An 18,320-nucleotide genomic window follows, 5' to 3' on the forward strand; every position below is an offset into this window, starting at 1 on the left:
TGAGCTCCAAGCACACCAAGTAACAGAAGGGGAAGATGAGGGCTGATGCTCAAGTTCTGTCTGATGCAATCCCTCTTTCCTGATGTCTTTAAGCATCTGTTCTGACCAAGGGCACTGAGCAGAGGTATGGGCACGTACAAGTCAGTTAAGTCCTTTCAGGCTCATAGAAAATTGCTGTAAGATTTAGCACCTCTTAAACTACCATGATTTTGACCTCATCGTTCTCATCAGCACGGTAGAAGAAGGGAATGCAGGGGTTTTCCAGCAGGGAGCTCAGCCTCTCCTGTGGGTTCTGGATTTCTCTGAGAAGCTGCATGATTTGCTTTGCAGTGGGGTCCTCGTGGCTTGGCTGAGCAGCTTTAGTGTCAGTAGGGGAGAAACCGGATTGATGAAGAACCGCAGCCTCTTGTTCCATTTCATCTGATAAATTCACATCTCGTAGCCCTGTCAGAAACACAGACAAGGCAGGAAGCTCAGCTCTGGGACCTTGGGTTATTCCATTTTACCCAGCTTGTCCTGGCTGCACCTTACCTTCTCCATCAGTAGCATTCAGTTCAATGCGCCTCTCCACTGGCAGTACACCTTCACCCTGGCTCACCAACAGCTCTGGGTTTTGAGCAGCTGCTACATACTTGCTGTACCATTCGTTTCTTTCCCTTACCAGACGCATCACTAAATCCTGCAGTTCCAGTAGTTTCACCTGCACCAAAGGAAAGGAAAGCCTATGAAACATGCACACAGACACTACTGCAGTTTGTAGTCCTGCCTCTGTCACAGAATTAGCAACTTCCAAGTTAAAGCCAGCTGAAGAAGAACACACACAGATTTGGACTGTGCAAGCACTCTCCAGGCCTGCCTTGCTTAGAGTTGTGCTACAGAAAAAGATTCCTTGCCTTCATCTCTTCCTTATCCTGAGCCAATCTGCTGATATACTCCTCCTTTTCCTGGTGTCGTTGTTTAAGGATAGCCCTTTGACTCTGGTACAGTGCGATGTATTCCCCTGGAATGCAAGGAAGCATAAGGAGTGTTAGCAAGATTAGGGTACAAGCCTTACAGTAAGCATAGAACTACAGGGCATGGGCATCCAGCAAATCCAACCATGGACTGGAGATCCAGCCTAGTCAGTCAGCAACAGAGACATGAGCTACTTGGTAGCTGAAGGGCTCCAGCTCCAAAAGCTGCTGGGGAATTCCTCCTCCCCAAATAACTAACACCCTGAGGAAGCTTTAGCTTGTGCTGGTGTTGCCTAAACATACCAATGGTGTCTGTTTCACCAGAGAGCTGTATGCAGCGATGCTCTAACTCCTCCAGCCTCTCCTTCATATCAGCCTTCTCATGCATCAGGTCTGTGAAACGGAACTGAACACACAAATTGGTATCAATCACCTCAACTGCTCACACACAAAGAATTACCTGTATTAGAGACAACACTCTCCCTTCACGTTGGTCTGAGCCTGAGGAAAAAAATCTCGCTGCCTTTGCTCCTTTTTAGCATCAATTTGGAGACAAGTTGTGGAGAGCACAGAGCTAGAGAAGGTGTCAAAAAGCACCTCTGCATTTTGGGAAGCAGAAGGGCTGCTGCAACAGAGAGCCTTTTAACCTTCTCATTGCTGGGACAGCACAGCTCTGGTCATGCTCAGCACCAAGACTGCAGAGCAGCTGCCTCAGCCCAATAGGGTGAAGATACTCAGTTTAATTTTCAGTGATTTCTTTAGAAAAAGGCCACAGGTCAGTGTTGGGCCCTTATACTCACAGTCTGGGGATGAGGGATGGGAGAGGAGTTACTACTGAAGCTTACCTGCACTGAGACAAGCACTGAGCAGCTTTTAAGGAAGTAGCTTATTATTATGGCATATCTGCTACTTATTCCCCTAAAAATTGTCTGTGTGTGCTGTAAAGAGAGTCTGACACTGGATCAAAGACTCACTAAGCAGCACAGCAGGGCTGAAAGAGGAGATCCTTTGCTTACCTGTAGTTTCTCCATGGCAGTTTTCAAAGCCTCGTGAACCTCCACTGGAACAGAATCTGTAGCAGAACCTAGAAGGGACATGTGGAATTTCAGTTCCTCCTTGGAGGCACTCACAAAGCCTGCAGCTCTATTGCAGTGAGGCAGCTGGCCAAGGCACGCCTCAGAGTTCACACTTGTCCCCAGACCACACTAAGTTTTTACCTCCACCCAGTGGGACGTGATGTTGCTGCTCCTGCCTCAGAGCTGCTATTTGCTGCAGGAGGCCCCTGCACTGCTGCTTCTGAGCAGCCAGCTGCTGCCTCAGATCTTCTCGCTCCTTCTCCACTTGGGACATGGCAGATGTCAAGAAAGTGACCTACAAGGAATCACAGATCATGCATCAGTGCTGCTCCGGCGTGAAGCACGATCAGCAGTGCACCTCAGGACAAACACACTAACAGTTGACCCCACTTTATTTATGGGTGTGAAACCAAAGTACTAAGTGACTGCGCTAGAACTAAACCAGGTGGCAACTACTGCAGTCTTTGTCATTCCCATGTAGCACCAATATGCAGGTTAAACACCAGCTGCCACAGTGACACGTGTTTGATCAGTCTTTTCCAGTCATGACTCTGCTTACAGAAAAACTCTTACATGTTCAACACCATTTCCAAATGCCTTCCAAACTAAAGAGAACACCATCATCACAATTAGAGATCTACTCTGCCAGCTGAGTTGTCTTCAGAATTAAAGCCATTGCCAGACCTCCAACCTCTCTTGCAAGGATGCTGCAGAAGTCTTGGGGTTTTTGCTGTTATGCACAAGGAGCTGTTAAACTTCCCTCATTACTGTGCCTCAGCTGGAAGGGATCACAGCTGATAAACAGCCTGCTCCGTGCACCCTCTCTGCAATTTAACCTGCCTCCTTTTTAGATGTTTGTTTAGAACTAAACCCAAAGGCTTCTCTGCCTGTTAGGACTCACCATTTCTTCATGGCTTTCAAACTTCTCTGGGATCACAAATGAAGATTTGGGGATTTCTTCGGTCATTGCTTCACTTTCAACTCCATCTCCTGTGAAAGGAAGGTGGTGAACAAAGAGGTAATAACCCAGAGAGCTCAGCTCTACCTCCTCCCTGGAGACCAGGTGCAGCTACTCACCCTCTAGGCGGTGCAAAATCCTGCCATCCAGGTCTGCTGCTAACTGACTGATCTGGGCCTGCAGCTCTTTGTTTTCCTTAGCTACAGCTTCCAGATTTTCCTGCAAGAGAGAAGCAGATCACTGAACCTTGCACAAGCCAGACTGTGAACAGTCACTGCATCTTCAGGCAGCAGCACCACACACACACACAAAAAAGCAGTACTTCTGCTCCAGACATTGATCACTTACCTGTATTGCACAAGATGTAATCACAGAACAGCCCAGGCTGGAAGGGACTGTGAAAGATCACCTGGGCCAGCCTTTCCCTTAATGAATACTTAATGTAGTTAAGCACTTTCCCTCCCATCTTTCCACTTCCCCTTTTCACTGTTACCTTGGTCTGCTGCAGCTCCTTCAGGTGCATTTCCACTGTCACCTTCCCCTGAACCTCCTCATGCTGTAGCCGATCCATAAGCTGTGTCTGGAGCAAGTACTGTTTGTGCAGTTCCTCCTTCTCAGCAGACAGCTGCTGGTAGGCCACTGTGTACTGCTGTAAGTGGCTGTAGTAGAGGTCCCGCTGCTCCTGCAGACCCCGAGCCTCCTGTGTTTTCAGCTCCAGCTAACAAAACAAGATCAAACCATCACATCAAACCCTTCCTGCCGGACAAGCTGATCCGTGTGACATGTGCAAACTTGTCAACAGTGCCCCAAAGCCACCAACTAGGCAGGCAGCCACCATCTGCCCCCACATGCTGGTCCCCCACACTGGACAGCAGACGACAGGGGAAGGATCCCAGCTTGATCATTACAATCCCAATTTCCACCCTTCCATCAAAGTTTGGGAAGTTGCCAGCAGTTTGCATAAACCACTGCAATACCTGCCCTGCCACCCCCTGGCTGGCCCTTACCGTCTCTTTGAGGTCCCCCAGGTTCTCCTGCAGCTGCCCAAGCTTCTTGGCCAGCTCTTTCTTTACATGTTGCTCTGACTGTAGGGCACTGGTAATCTCCATGTTCTCATTTGTCTGCAAGACAAGTACCACTGTATAAAGAAACTGCCCCAACCACCATAAACACACATGCTCAATAAACCACGCTCATTCCCAATACAACAGGGTGCCACCCCCTGAGTTACTCTGGGGTGTAACTAAGGGCCATAAATTGACTGTTCAGAGCAGTAAATAACTTATAGAAAGGTTTGGAAAATAGGAGGAGAGCAAGGAAAGAGCCTGGGGAATCGGTGCTGGGATGGTGCCAAGAGGAGGCCTGGCACATCACACAGCCTGTCAGCTCCAAAGCAGATGGGTTGTATGAATATCCCAAACAAAGCAACAGACAATCAAAACCAAGAAGAGTTCAGAATGGACTATAGAAAAAGCAGCTAGACCATGTGTCAGTTTGCCAGGGCCCCAAAGGGAATAAGAATGACAGCAACAGGAGAGAAGACTGCTGAGGACTTCCTCATGAGAAAAGACAGGGAACAGAAAACAGGAATCTTCAAAGGTAAAAGGGCAGAAGGAATACTGAGGGAAAGAAACAGCCTGACTGCCAAGGGATGAGGGGGAAAAGGAAATTGCTCTGGACGAAGATAGTGGTTCATCTGCCAAAGCACCTGAGGGAGTAAGGAATGACAGGGAACCTCCTGGCATGGCAGTACATATCACAGGAGATGGGGCACCCATAGCCTCAGAGGACAAGAGATGGATAATGCTTCTGCCAGGTTTTTACATCTGTGCTACAGAAGGACTGCACCAGCAAGGGAAGCAGCAGGAAAAGATGCACAGCACAGACATACCAGTTTGACAAACCCATTCTGCAGCTCAGCCAGCTGCTCCTTCAGGTCCCGATTCTGGCTCAGTGCCCTGCTGATTGTGGCCTTGTCACTCTGCATGTCCTCCAGGATCTGCTGCCTGTCCACAGACTCCTCGTTGTAGCGCTGCACAGCCTTCTCGAGCTCCAGCAGCCGCTCCTCCTGCTCCCTGTTGAGGTGGCTCAGCTGCTCATTGTCCCGGACCTGGGCCTGGTACTGCCCATGCAGTTCCTCCTTCTCTTGCTGCAGCCGCTGGATCTCTTCCTGCAGGCTCAGCTCAGCTGCTGTGGGCCTTTCTGGTGAGGAAGGCTCAATATCCACGGGTTTAACTGCTGTGGAAATGGAATCAAAAGCAGCTCAGTCAAAGGGCTAAATCCCTGTGTAATACACATCACTATTACGTACACAAACCATACCCCAATCTATAGGGCTCTATGACCCCGATGGTATTACCTGCTGCAGTACCCACTCCTCACTGCAGGGCACCCAGGGGAACAAAGGAGCAAAACTACCTCAAAACCAAGCAGAGCATCCTGCCATGTGCTGCCAACTCCGTCACAGCCCTAGTAAGAGCATCCTGCCTTCCCAAATTCCTGGGACAGAGAGGCTGACAGTAGAGTCAGGCAAATGCTAAAGACATGAACAGTCTGCTGGTCATTAGCTGAAGCAGTTCACACTTCAGCTGGATGGAGGGTTCCTTAGGGTCACCAGGCTGCCTTCACAGCATCAGACCTACTTGCATCTCATGCTCAGGGGGGACAGTTAACCAGCTGTCACTCTGCAATGTGAAGTCCCACTGTGGAAGCCCTACCTGATTTGCTCAACAGCTCTGTCACATTGGCTTCCAGCTCCCGAATTTGGGCCATATGCTTCTCCTTCTCCTCTGCCATTGTGTGGACCTGCAAGGCCACATAAGAGGAAGTTAAAACAATGTTCACGGTGCTTTACTCCTGTCTGTGTTCGTCAAAAGCAGCTGTGATGCTGCCCCTGATGTTACCTGCTCAGAGAGCTGCTGTACCCGCTGCTGCCAAACGCTCTGCTCCTCCTTCAGTTTCTCTACATACTGATCTCTTTCTGCCTGGAGCTGGTGAAGTGACTCCGAGAGCTGTTCAAAACAAAGTAAAACACAAAGAAAATTGCATTAGCTACATAAATTGGGCAGTAACTGCTTAAGGGATAAAGCCTGAGAAACCAGTGTTAATGCAAAGCTCAGGCTTTACCCCTTAAATAGACAATCCCTGTGGATCTTCTGCCACGCAGGTTTCTTTCAAGATTTGGATCGTATTTAATACAAACCTCTTACCTGAGTAACCTGGGCTTCCAGGCTCGCCTTCTCCTCCAGTGCCATCTGCAACTGCTGGTTTGCATCCAGGCTCCCTGCCTGACTTGAGAACTGCCAAAAATACCCACAAAGTTATGGCAAAATATTAATACTCAAAATCTGCTTTGCCTTTCCCCTGACAGTAACCTGCCACATGATCCATGTGTAACCTTCTACAGTTCTTTAAAGTGCTCCAACTCACAGTGAAGTTCAGTGAAAGAATAAGGGGGAATTCAAATCATAAAGCTTAGATTTTAGCCCTGTTAAACCAGACTGACCTGGGCAGCTCCTTCCTACCAATTTTATATTTACTTTTTTAATTAAGAAAATAGGCTTTAATCAAACAATTTGGCTCAGAACCTTTGTGCATTTCAAAGAGTCTGTATTACACAGCCAGATCAGGTGGTATAAAAGCCTGTGACCTTAAAAGCTGTCAAACATGTCAGCAATTCAAAGCCAGTGTCTGGAACATGTCAGTGGACTCAGCAGCAAGGCTGGTTCAGCTGACATACAGTACCCTGAAGAGCTGCAGTTGGCTTTATTTCAAGGGTAACTTAGGCCACTGTCTGGGGAAAAAATAAGAGCAGTTTCTTCCCTTGCAGGCTCACCTTAACAGCAGGCTGCTCTCTGAACTGCTACCAGCTGCCCTCATGCATTCCCTTTCTAACTGGCTGCTTAACTTTCCTCAGCTGACCTTCAAGTTGCCATTGTCCAATTCACCACCTTCTGCTAGGTAGGTACAGACACCACCCCTACTCAACTGGTTTCTCAATGAAACTGTGCAACAACTGAGTAACCAGAATGCTGAACAGATACAAGCAGGCAAAGTCACACTTGGTATGTTTGATTACCCTCTCATATTGTATGTCATTCTTGTAGCAAACCGCTATCACAACGTCTTTCAAGCTACTGCTCCAACTCCTTAGAATACAGACTTACTGTTCCTCAGAGGCCTCACTGAAAGCCTTTTACTATGAGGATGTTTACTACGATGTTTACTTTTATTATAAGTTGTTTTTACTAGGATGAGATTTTGTGCCTTCCTTTGAAAACTAGACATAAGTGTTGCCCTCACTGTCAGAAGCCAAGTCTTACCATGATCAGAGTGATCTACCCTCCCAGCCCAGAAGTACTGTGGTTACCTGTTGAATCATCAGTTCAGCCATTTCCAGCTTCTTATGCAAATCCTCCATATCCAACTTCATAGCTGAGTTCTTGGAAATCAGTGAGTGAACTTGCTCTGACAGCTCCGAATTCTGCTGCTTTATTTCCTCACTATTTTTGCTGAAACAAGCAAACACAATAGTAAAGTGGCACCATTCTATGTACTATGGCTCTGCTGATGTCCATGTCATAAATTTACAATCCAGTTTTTATAGCAGTTAGAATCACAGGAACATCATATCTAATGACTTTTCTAATTGAATATCCAACCTCCCCAGCCCCCACCTGTGGTCCGTGTCCCTTGTTATGTTTTGTGGCTCTACTGTGTAGTGTTACTCTGCAGTTGAGAGCAGAATGGACTTACTTACCTTTGTTTGTACAGTTCCAGCTTCAGGTTGTCTCGTTCCTTCACCAACTCTTTGTTATGCTGAAGAAAAAATGAATTACTGATTCATCTCCAGACTTTAGCCAAGCAAATAACTTCATTTCACCTTCAGCAGATCAGCTCAAGTGGAAAAGGTCGTAATTTTGGCAAAATCCTCAGGACAGGCTTGCTCAGAACCTCCTGAATTTGTCAGGAATAAGTCTGCTCAGTTTTTCAAATGCTGATAAATGAACATGAGGTTATTTCTGCAAACTTCTGGCTTAATAGAAATAGGAAAGTGTCTGTTTGATGGAGACCCTCCTCCTCCAAGGCCTCAGTGAGGCTTCTGTTGTGTGGAGCTGGTGACACTAACAAAGTAAGGTGCCACATCTGAAGACAGCAACTGGACCATATGACTAGTGGTCACAGAAACCTGAAGGAAGTTTGCCTTCATCATGGAGAGTACAGGGCTATACAAGGTTAATTTCTACCTCTTCTCTAAGCAGGGATGACAGACATTGGTGACAAGCAAATAGCCAAAGGTAGAACTGCTGGTTAAGCATAAACAGAGGTGACTCTTACCTTCTCTGACTGTTTTTGCTGCATAGAGATGGAGGACAAAGTACGTTCTAGCTCCGATACCCTCTGGCGAGATGAATGTAAACGAGCAGCAAGGCTTTCAGCTTCTCCTGAACAAGTCAGAGCAGAGTCAGTGGAGACTAGATCACAAAGAGCTTTTTGGAACTGGCTGAACAGCACTTTCTACTTTGTCAACAAACTCTTAAGGCAGCAGAGCTTTGTAAATCAGTAGACCTGGTTCCATTCCTAGCTCTACAGGTGATTCAGTAGCAACTCTGGGCAGTGAAGTTCTCTGAACTACCTTCCTCACTTTTAGAGGGAGATAATGAAACTTCCTTTGCAGAACAACAAGTAATACGCTGTTTGGGGGGTTTCCTAATAGAATAAACTACTCGGATCTAGTTCAGAATGAAAGGCTTGGGTAAAACCTACATTAACATGACAGCTGTGTGGGAGGACGGGCAGAGAAAAGGGAACTAAGTTTTAAAAGCAAAAGAAGTCAGAAAGGAACAGTCTGGGGTAGTCATCAGGCCCAAACAGGGCTGACAAGGCTTTAGTGATGCACAAAAGAAACTCAACTGCCATGGGCTCAACATGCTCCCATTTAGGGGCAGCCATGATGACAGCAGCAGTGATGGTGCCAAGTATCACTCGTTAAGGAGTGCTGTGAGCTGCCTGCCAGCAGCTATCATGCCTGGGACTTGACATCCACAGTTTAACCACCAGCATGAGCTGGAGCACTCACACTCAATTACCTGATTTCTGCCGTGCTGCTTGCTGAGTATGTCCAAGGGCTGTCTGCAACTCAGACTTCTCAGAAACCAGAATTCCAATTGTCTGGATATGAACCTTTAGGAAAGAAAGATCAGCTCAGTGCAAAGCTTCTTTGCTTGTAACTGCAACATCACTGTTTCCACAAAGGGGTAATGCAGTAAAGGTAAAGAGCTCTTGCAGTTAAGCACACTCTGGCTGACTGACTCTCCCAGTTTTCCTGAAGGAATGGACTCATGGCTTCCAGAATAAAGACTGTGAGTGGTCAGTAATGCAGAGAACAGCAGAAGCCAGGTGATATTACTATAATGGAGGCTCTGCCTTACCTGGAGCTGTTCCCTCAGTGCTGCTTGTTCCTTGGAAAATTTCTGTTCAAACTCCTTCTTTTCCTGCAGAAACAACCACCACAAACATGTAACTAGTTAACCCCTGTTGGTTTATGTCAAACTAAGAAAGCAGTGACTCACTGGTAGTACTTCCAGCATCTAAATGATACCAGTATTTCTAAAGACGTGCTTCAGTCTTCCATCATTTGAACTACTTCATTATTTATCCATGCTGGAAGAGCAATAACAGCATAGTGCAGTCACTGCTGGCACAACTGCGGCAGTGTTTGAATGCAAGCTACTGGCACAGCCCTAAACTGTGATCTCCTGCCTCCACCGTGCTCCTCCAATGCTTGAGCTTTCAGATATGAGCTTTTGTCAAAATAAGAGCACTACCTGCCAGGCCTAACTCATGAAGTCAAAATATTCAACCTTATGCCACAGATGAAACTGAATCTAACATAAGATGAGATGACACATACCTATGCCACAGTTCACTGTGCTTTCTACTCCTCAGAGAAAGAGACACCTAATTCTGTATGTACCCAAAAATAGGACACACTTTACCTTCTCCAGCTGATTCACTGCTTCTTCGTTCTGCTGTTTCTATGGAAGAAAATTGAGGTACCAGTATTAAGAGAAAATACTCTCATTCTGCTGAAACACATTTTCACTTTAACGAAGTAGGACACATGCCCAATGAATGCAAACAGAATTTCCATTATCCTCTCTGTACAAGACTGGGAACTTCATCTTAGCTAAAAAAATAACAGATTTGGGGCTCCCTTCACTAATACACTTTATATGACATGTTTTTCATTGCTCAGGACATTACCACAGTTCTTCTCCAATACGACTACTGAAACCCCTGTATGTTTGTATCTGAGCAGCCACCAACTTCAGTTAAACTTGCATCCCCTTTGTATGCAATTCATCGTAGTAATCCTGGTGTATTATGATAATCACCCAAAATGCTTTAAAAAACCCAAAACCCAAACAAAAAAATGCACCTTTTTTTAGGTTTAACTGAGACTTTACACCTTTATCTCACTTCAATTGGCCTTTAAGTCACACAGATCCACACTTACATTGGCAGGCTTCTGCCAAAGGTGGTACAAGAGAGCACCGAAGCCAAATGCAAGGAAAAGGGGTAATTCTGTCCTAACCCATTTCAACCTTATGGGTGAAGTATTTGGAGGTTTGTTGACCATACATAGTGCATCTTTAGATAGGAAGCGAAGGAGTCCAAAGTGGCAGCTGCCACACAAACTGTGCTGCTGTGTTTGCTGCTGTTGTCCCCCTGGCAGTTTTCTCACAGGTGCCTCATAACTACAGAATTAGTGCTTCTTCCCCTTCCCAAGGAATGAACATTGGCCAAATTGTTCCTTTACTACTACCACTTCAATGAAACTTGAAACATGACTGCAGATGGAAGGGTGACGAGTTAGAGGGTTTGGTTCTAGCAGTGCCCATGCACAGCATAAGCAAGGAAAAGCAAAGGCCCTACATCATTCCAGGCAAACAAGGAGAATCTTGGGCGGGCAATGCACTACCAGGTACCTCTGCAGCCCAGCTAAAAGACAAAAAGAAACAGAAAGGAACAAAAATAACACAAACCAAAAAATAAGAGTGCTCATGGGGTACACTGGGAAATGCTGAACTGTAGGAAAAGGGTAGTTTTAGACAGGAAAAAAATGGGGAAAAGCTCTTTTCAGACCAAAACAAGTCCATTGAGCTGCATTTCTTGCAGTGTTAAAGCCAAAGGCTGAAAAGCATTTGCAGGAACCCATGCAGGCCACAGGACAAAGCAGTTCACTCATCGTGCCAAGGGAAGCTGAGGATATGACCAGAAACCAGCCCCAGGCTCTCTCTTAGACGTATTGCTCCCACTCTGCTGAGAAACTCAGAACAGCATCAGCACCTGCAGAAACAGGTTTCCACACTGCTGCCAGCACCAGAATTGTGTACTTCAAGGATCTGGACCAGGAATCCCCGTTTTATCAGGATGCTTATCAGCCAGGGAAAGCATGATGGGATCAACAGAGCACTTCAATGGAAACAACAGAACTCTGTCTCTTGTTCCTCCAATACATTCACAAGTGGCCTTAGACTTTGGCCTAAGGTCTTCCATACAGTCCACTTTGTTCCTTACAAAGTGCTGGGTAAGCAGCTTTCCTTGTGGCACCATGAGAGAACCCACAACCTTGCAGACACCCAGAGAGCACGGAGGAGCAGCAAAGACAATGGCAAACTGGTGGGTTGGATTGTTTCTTACCAATTCCTCTATCTTTGTAACGAGCTGTTTGTTAGTTAGATTGCTGGAATCCAGGGCTACTGCCAGCTCCTGGTAACGTGTCTGACGGGCACATGCACACACGAGAAAAAGGAAGGAGCAGAAGAGGAGGAGGGGAGGAAAAAAGCAATCATTAGAAAGGACAGAAAAATAAATCATTATCACACTTTGGTATATTTTATCCATTTCTGCTGAGGCTTCATTTTGACATAAAAGTGAATCAAAAATGAGAACTGCAGTTGCATGGAAGATGGATTATCCCCAGTCCCCAAACTGGAAACACCTCCAATACCCATCTCCTACTGTTGATCACAACTACCCAATTACAGCACAGGCCCACACCTGACAATGATGTCTGTGAAGTGTGCAGTCAGGTCTCATTAACACTGCTCTAAGTACAGAGTGACAACAGCAAATAAGAAGGAAGAAGAAAAAAGATAAACTGAGAAGAACTTACTTCCATTTCCTTAATGTTTGTGGAAGAAACAGCACTTTCACCATTCACATACGATGTAGACTAGAAGTAAACCAGTCAAGTCAGTCAGTTTTATTCCTCTAGGCAACAAATCACTACTAAGTAAGAACTGACCATCACAGTAATACTTCTTATAGCACTTTTCACTTCAAATTACCACACGCAGAGGCACAGAAAACATACTTCCCTAGCTAAGGACACATGCAGACTCCCCCTGTGACAAGCTGATGTGAATTATGCAGACTGGCTTCAGATTCTTTTCTACTGAATCAAGAATACATCTTTCCATGAATATATACTGTTCATTCATCCCACTCTGGCTTTTCTTCCTACTGCTGAAACTACATTCCTAAAACAGGATTTTTTGCTTCTCAATGCTTAGATATTGTTTAGTAGGATGACTGAACACACCTCTGAGATTGAAGAGTGTTTTCTTGAGCTGACTGCTCAAAGCTCCACATCAAACATCAACAGAATTAATAGGACAAATGGATCAAATGAGGCCATACCTGAGAAACGAGGCCATTGAGTTGTTCTGACAACTGCCGGAGACTTTCTGTTGAGGAGAAAGACCTGGGAACAAGGAAATGAAATGAAAATTTCTCCCAGAGAACAGCCCAAATCAGAAGAGCACTGAGGAAGAATCAAACTTTAATTTATTGGGATCCTGTTGCAAAGCTGTTTGATAAACACAGACAGACACTCACCTGTTCTCATCCAAAGCATTTTTATGATCCTCAGTCTCATGAATCTGTGGATTAAAACACAAGAATTTACAAGCCTGTAAAAGAAGATGGGAGCCACACTCGTGAATGTGTCACTAAGACTTGATTACATGTGGGCTCAGGTTCCACAGTACCTGTAATTACTGCTTCCCAAAGGAAGATGAACTTCAAACCACCAGCTCAGTCCTGGCTTACACATAATTTCTGAGTGGTGTGAGCCCCGGTTTCTTGGAACAGAGAAACTTCAGTGTTCCAGGCTCTATATTTGCTGTTACTATTTATCAGCATAATCAACATTTTGCTTTGCTAGAAAAAACTTCAACTGAATCTTTAAGCAGTGAAAGGAAACACAGATTGAGCTGACTGGAGACCTTCTGTCTTATTAAGGGTACTTTCTGCTAATGAAATAGGAGAGAACAGGAAGGAAAACAGCTTTGGAAGCTGCAGGGGCATGTGTGTGCTAGTACTCTCTCTGCTCTCACAGACAGATGATGACTGGATGGGGAGTGCAGGATGTAGTATTTTTAACAGGAGAAAATCTGAGCTAGTCACATCGTATCTATGAAGATCATCTTTCTCAAAACAAGAAGTGCTATTGCTAACCATGGCTCAGTGGCAATATTCAGGATAATTCACAAACCTGTGTCAGCTGCATGCTCCCAGGAGCAGGCAGAACAGAACCACAACTAGGTAGGCTGTTGCTGTTAGATAGCACAGGGACATCGGTAGCAAGCTGTTCAGCATTACGAGTGGCAACATCACTCTCAAAGTATGCCTGTCACAAAACACATACAGGAATTACAGCCTTCATGCACAGTGAACAAAACCACACGTGAACGCATCACCTTGTGATCTGCCTGTGAAAACTAGACAGATGTGAATCATCAACCATTAGGAAACATGTGGAAGGGAATCTGCATTCTCCCCAGAGTGAAGAGGTGACTGCATCAACCCACAAACACTGTCGCAGACCTGAGCCCTCTCAGAGCCAGTGTCCCATAATCAAACTCCTTTAACAGGGGCAATAATATCACCCAGGTCTCAATTCACACACTAGGTTTACTGCAAAGGATTCCCCAAAAAGCAAGCGAGGGCAAAGCCAGATGGTTGTCACCCTGCTTTGAAAAGCACTGCCTTCAAGATGTGTCTGGGGAAAACACAGATCACTGTATGCAAATCAAGATGGAAAAGAACAGGTTAGTGACTACCTGGAAATTGGGTTAGTCAAAGGCTCTGTCTAAAACTTAGTGAAATTTGTGGCATGTCATAAACCACAAGTTTAGAAGCAGGACATTTATGAACAGGTCAGACTCGGCGTGGCTGGGAGCAGGTGCCTGTGGCCTTGCTGGTGCTGTGAATCCCACGACTACAAGAATCTAAATAGAAAAGGAAGGGCCAAAAAACTATTTCTGGACAGCGATGCAAGTTCTCATCCAGCCTTTGTGGGAGGATGAAGAGCATCTGATGACACCTCTACCAAGCCAGACTGGACTATTTCATCTGCCTTGTACAGCATCAGAGAGCCGTAAAGGCCCAGAGCAGTGTTGTAGTGTTTTATGGCACCTAGCTGTTTTGTTTCTTCAGCCAGCTCTGCTATGTCATCATTAAAAACCCTACAAAGCAAATGAGATAATCTTGCAATATTCAACTCCACCAATACACTGCAGCTCTCTGCAATTCCAGCTGAAAGAATTCCCTCTTGCTTCGGTCACTCCCTTCTTGGCACTCCACAGGAGACAAGAAATCTCTGTCTTGGCATTCCCTGTTTACCTGCTCAGCACTTCACTCATGAATCAAGCAGCAAGAGGAATACAGTAACAGCAAAGTGAAAGCAATGAGCTGGAAGATTGCAGAGGACAACAAATAAAATTCACCTATTTCTTTTTAGCAGGACAGATACTTGTGCTCTCAAGGAGCAATATATGTTAGGTGCTTACAGGAAGGTCAGGAATTCCCTTACTTCTTCCAGCCACAGGTTACTTCACCTTTATTGGTTCAGACACTCATCAATATATAACACCAGATGAACAGAAAGAACACCTTCCCCAGTACATCTCAAAAAGGTTTCCTTAATTTCTGTTGACCAAGACATTCTTTTTGCTTAATGCTTCAGGATGCAAAAACCAGTAACGTGCCCTAACCACAAGAACTCCTTCCTCCACAACAAGCAGTTTTGAAATAATTCTTGTAGAAAGCCCAAACTATTTGAGCAGCTGAATTTGTTGGAAACAAAGAAAGAATTAGGAGCAAGAGACTAAATTATGCATTGTGAGGTTCTATAACGTTGAATAAGAAGTTAGTAATTCTGCTCAGCTTAGCATATAGTAGAATCCATTTGCTTTCACACAAAGGCTCCTATTTTGCTGGTTTTTCTGTGTTTCACAGCCAAGAGAGCTGAAGTGGGTGAGATGGGAGGGCTCTGCCTCTCATTAAGACACCAATGGCAGCAGCAGCTCAGACACTAACAGAGGCTTTTCTGCCCTATTAGCATCAAGTGAGTTTCTGAACAGCATTTTCCTGACTCAGGATTTTTACAAGACAGCAACTGGAAGGAGAAATCTTTCTTTCATTCCATACTGCAGTTAAACATTACTTTTCAAATTATTCCTAAATCCACAAATTCCATAATAGCCAATCAGATAAAACCGTATCTCGCCATGCTAAAGAGATGGGGGAGGGGAAATGGGAAAACAAGAATGAATAGAAGTACTAAATTCTCCATTTGCAGAACAGGACTAAAGCTGCAGACACAGGAAGGCCACCTCAGCAGCAGCACAGCACCACTCATCTTCATCTCACCCTCCAACGTGAAACGTATCTCTGAGGTATAACTTAGGAGTATTAACTGAAAGTGGTTCCCCACGACAAGAGTGAAAATTCAATCAAAACACACGCTTGCTGCTGCCAGACAGGCACATCCAGCACCCTCAAAGCTGGCAACGTGTCTGCACGTCACTCAGCTTCTACAGATACACAACCTACACAAGCAAGGTCTAGTTGGAGGAACTTCCTGCTGTTCACTCTACACGCTGGACAGAAGAGCTGCTATTAGGAGAAAAGGGATACAAAGGCAATTCAGAGTGAACTCCATTCCATCCTGCAGGTTTCACTGCATCTGTCTACACAGTCTGACTTCCCTGAGTTTCTATCACAGTTTGAGCCTTACTTAAATAAACTAACTGAAAATAGGTTCTTTTTAGAAGGCTGTTTATTTATGTTTGCTCCCGAACACGTTTCTGTTCTTACTGGTGTGCTGCCTTTTCCTCTGCAGCAGCCTGGGAACGTGAGGACGCTAAAGCCTGTAAATACTTGACCTGAGATATCTGACTTCCTGCCTAAACATATTTAAACCTGTGGTACTTGCCAGACTGTACATCAGCTGTGCAAGTTTCACTGCGTGGCTTAAAATGGGTTGGCTGGAGTAACTAGGCAGCTTTCTCTGGGCAGCTGCTTGCCTGGAGATGAGCAGAAACATGCCCTTCAGAAACAAGGCTGTAGGAAATAAAGCAATCACACACAGAACAGGAGAAATACAGACTAAGAGAACCCCCCCTCTTCCTTAGTTTATTGCCTCACCCTTAACTCCCAGTTCTCCTCAAAGCTCAGCTGTCTCAAGGAAGAGTTCTTGACAAGGTTCACTTTTTCACATGTTAAGTTGGACACAAACCAGAAGGAAACAAGCACGAGCAATGGAAATGCATGGTAATGAAGAGCTCCATGTTAACAAAAACAGCAACAAAACTCAAGCAACTGACAGTGAGGACAAGGCTCCATCCAAAAAACTCGAGGTCAGTGTAAACAGAACCCGAAGCATGCAGCAGGGAGAGGGAGTGGCTGCGAGGGACACGAGCACTGCCTCACCTTCCTCTTGTCCAATGAGGGTATGGCTACCCCATTGGAGCGGTTAAGGTCTGACACCAGCACCTTCAGAATGTTCTGAATCTAAAGAAGGTGAAAGAAAAGGGATAAGAGAAACGCCTCAGAAAAGGACAGAGAGAAAATGTCAATCAAAGGCAGCCAAAGAAACCAGCATCCTCCAGCTCGTTTGGAGCACGCACCTCAAAACAGCAGCTCTGGATGCACCCAGGGCTGCGTGACTGCACTGTGTGATCAAGCACTGCGGCAGCACATACCCTGACTCTAGCGTGCCTTCCAGGAGGGGTAGTTGCTATCTGTTGTAGTGCTGTAGCAGCCTGGCCACACAGGCATCTGCACCATTCATCTACCATAACCACTTCCCGGCTCTAGTTGTGTTGTTTGGAAAACCAAAGAACAAGGAGGTGGGAGAAAGAGTAAGGCACTCACGTTCTCTGGAGGCTGCTGGTCGTCGTTGGGGGGAGTCTCTGGTCGACTGTCTTCTTTAGTTTTGCGCTTCTTCTTAGTCCCTGCAGTTGCTCCAGGGCTGTTCTTCTGCTGATATTCCTTGAGCTGTGAAAAAAAGAATAATCTCAGGTCCAAACAGAACTATGCCTTCTATAAGGTCAAAAAAAACCCAACCTAAACTCCACTGGGTGAAAAGACAGATCAAGTATAAGGAGAAATGCTCTTTAATGAGTTGAAAAAGAAAAAACAAGAACAGAGAAGCCTGAAGTAAGAACTAATGTGATGGGTTTATGGTAATGGCTCCAAGTTGTACATGTTCAACTTTTGTACACAGCTAAAGATGTTCTTGGGAAACAACGGGATACTCCAGTCTGCAACTAACAGGAGATTCAAATATATTTTTTGGGGGGGTTAGGGTTGTAACTAAGAGCAATAAGTAAAAATGTAAAAAGGGCATTTAATCCTGAATGCAAAGTGAGAAAGCCGTGTCTGGTAGCAAGATCTTCCACTCTGTCAAAGACCTGAAGGAGGAAATGACAATCCCCACGGGCAAACACATTAATACAGACACTGCAATAACAGAGCGGAGGGGAGAAGCAATCTGCAGTCGATTTCTAAATCCCATCCCCTTCGCCCAGGAAAAGCCACTCTCATAAGCTGGAACGTGGATCCTGCCAGGTCTTACGGCATTTTTGGGTGTGTTATTGCACACCTAAGCCCCAAACCCGGCTTATGTAAACAACACAGTGCCCCCAGCCCCCTGCCGCCGCTGACAACCCCCTGTCCCCGCTGCCGGGCTGGAGTCGAGGTTCAGGTGGAATAAATGGGAAGGATCCCATTATTGGGAGGAGCTCAAAATGGAAGCCTGAACTGCTCCAGGACACTTTAGCGTTCCCATGACTTTGACACACAGGCGCATCCCGCCGGGACGGACCGGGCCGAGCGGCCGCGGGGGGTGGGAAATAAGGAAAAATAAGGGGAAAATAAGGGAAAATAGGCGGGATGGGGAGGAAAAGGTGAAGGAGGAGGGAGAGCAGGGGCAGGGAGGAAGGGAAAGCCACCGCCGCACACCGCGCGGACCGCTCC

At 45.8% G+C, this 18,320-nt stretch overlaps 1 protein-coding gene across 1 annotated transcript; it reads right to left on the bottom strand.

Moving 5' to 3' along the window:
• On the bottom strand, positions 1-17,339 carry GOLGA2 (golgin A2; the record flags this gene model as incomplete). The annotated part of the gene is made up of 27 exons (XM_010017835.1): positions 1-444; positions 532-700; positions 894-1,000; positions 1,257-1,359; positions 1,970-2,037; positions 2,171-2,324; positions 2,931-3,019; positions 3,107-3,206; positions 3,481-3,705; positions 3,995-4,108; positions 4,879-5,225; positions 5,705-5,792; positions 5,891-5,998; positions 6,197-6,286; positions 7,357-7,498; positions 7,747-7,805; positions 8,325-8,431; positions 9,077-9,170; positions 9,419-9,481; positions 9,986-10,024; positions 11,694-11,774; positions 12,169-12,228; positions 12,696-12,759; positions 12,894-12,937; positions 13,552-13,686; positions 16,773-16,853; positions 17,217-17,339. Coding segments are annotated over 27 exons (3,105 nt in total), but the record flags the coding sequence as incomplete, so codon positions are not given.
• Between the last annotated feature and the right edge of the window lie 981 nt (positions 17,340-18,320).

This window comes from Nestor notabilis, unplaced genomic scaffold (genome assembly GCF_000696875.1).
Source record: "Nestor notabilis isolate BGI_N333 unplaced genomic scaffold, ASM69687v1 scaffold20667, whole genome shotgun sequence".
NCBI classification, from domain to species: domain Eukaryota; kingdom Metazoa; phylum Chordata; class Aves; order Psittaciformes; family Psittacidae; genus Nestor; species Nestor notabilis.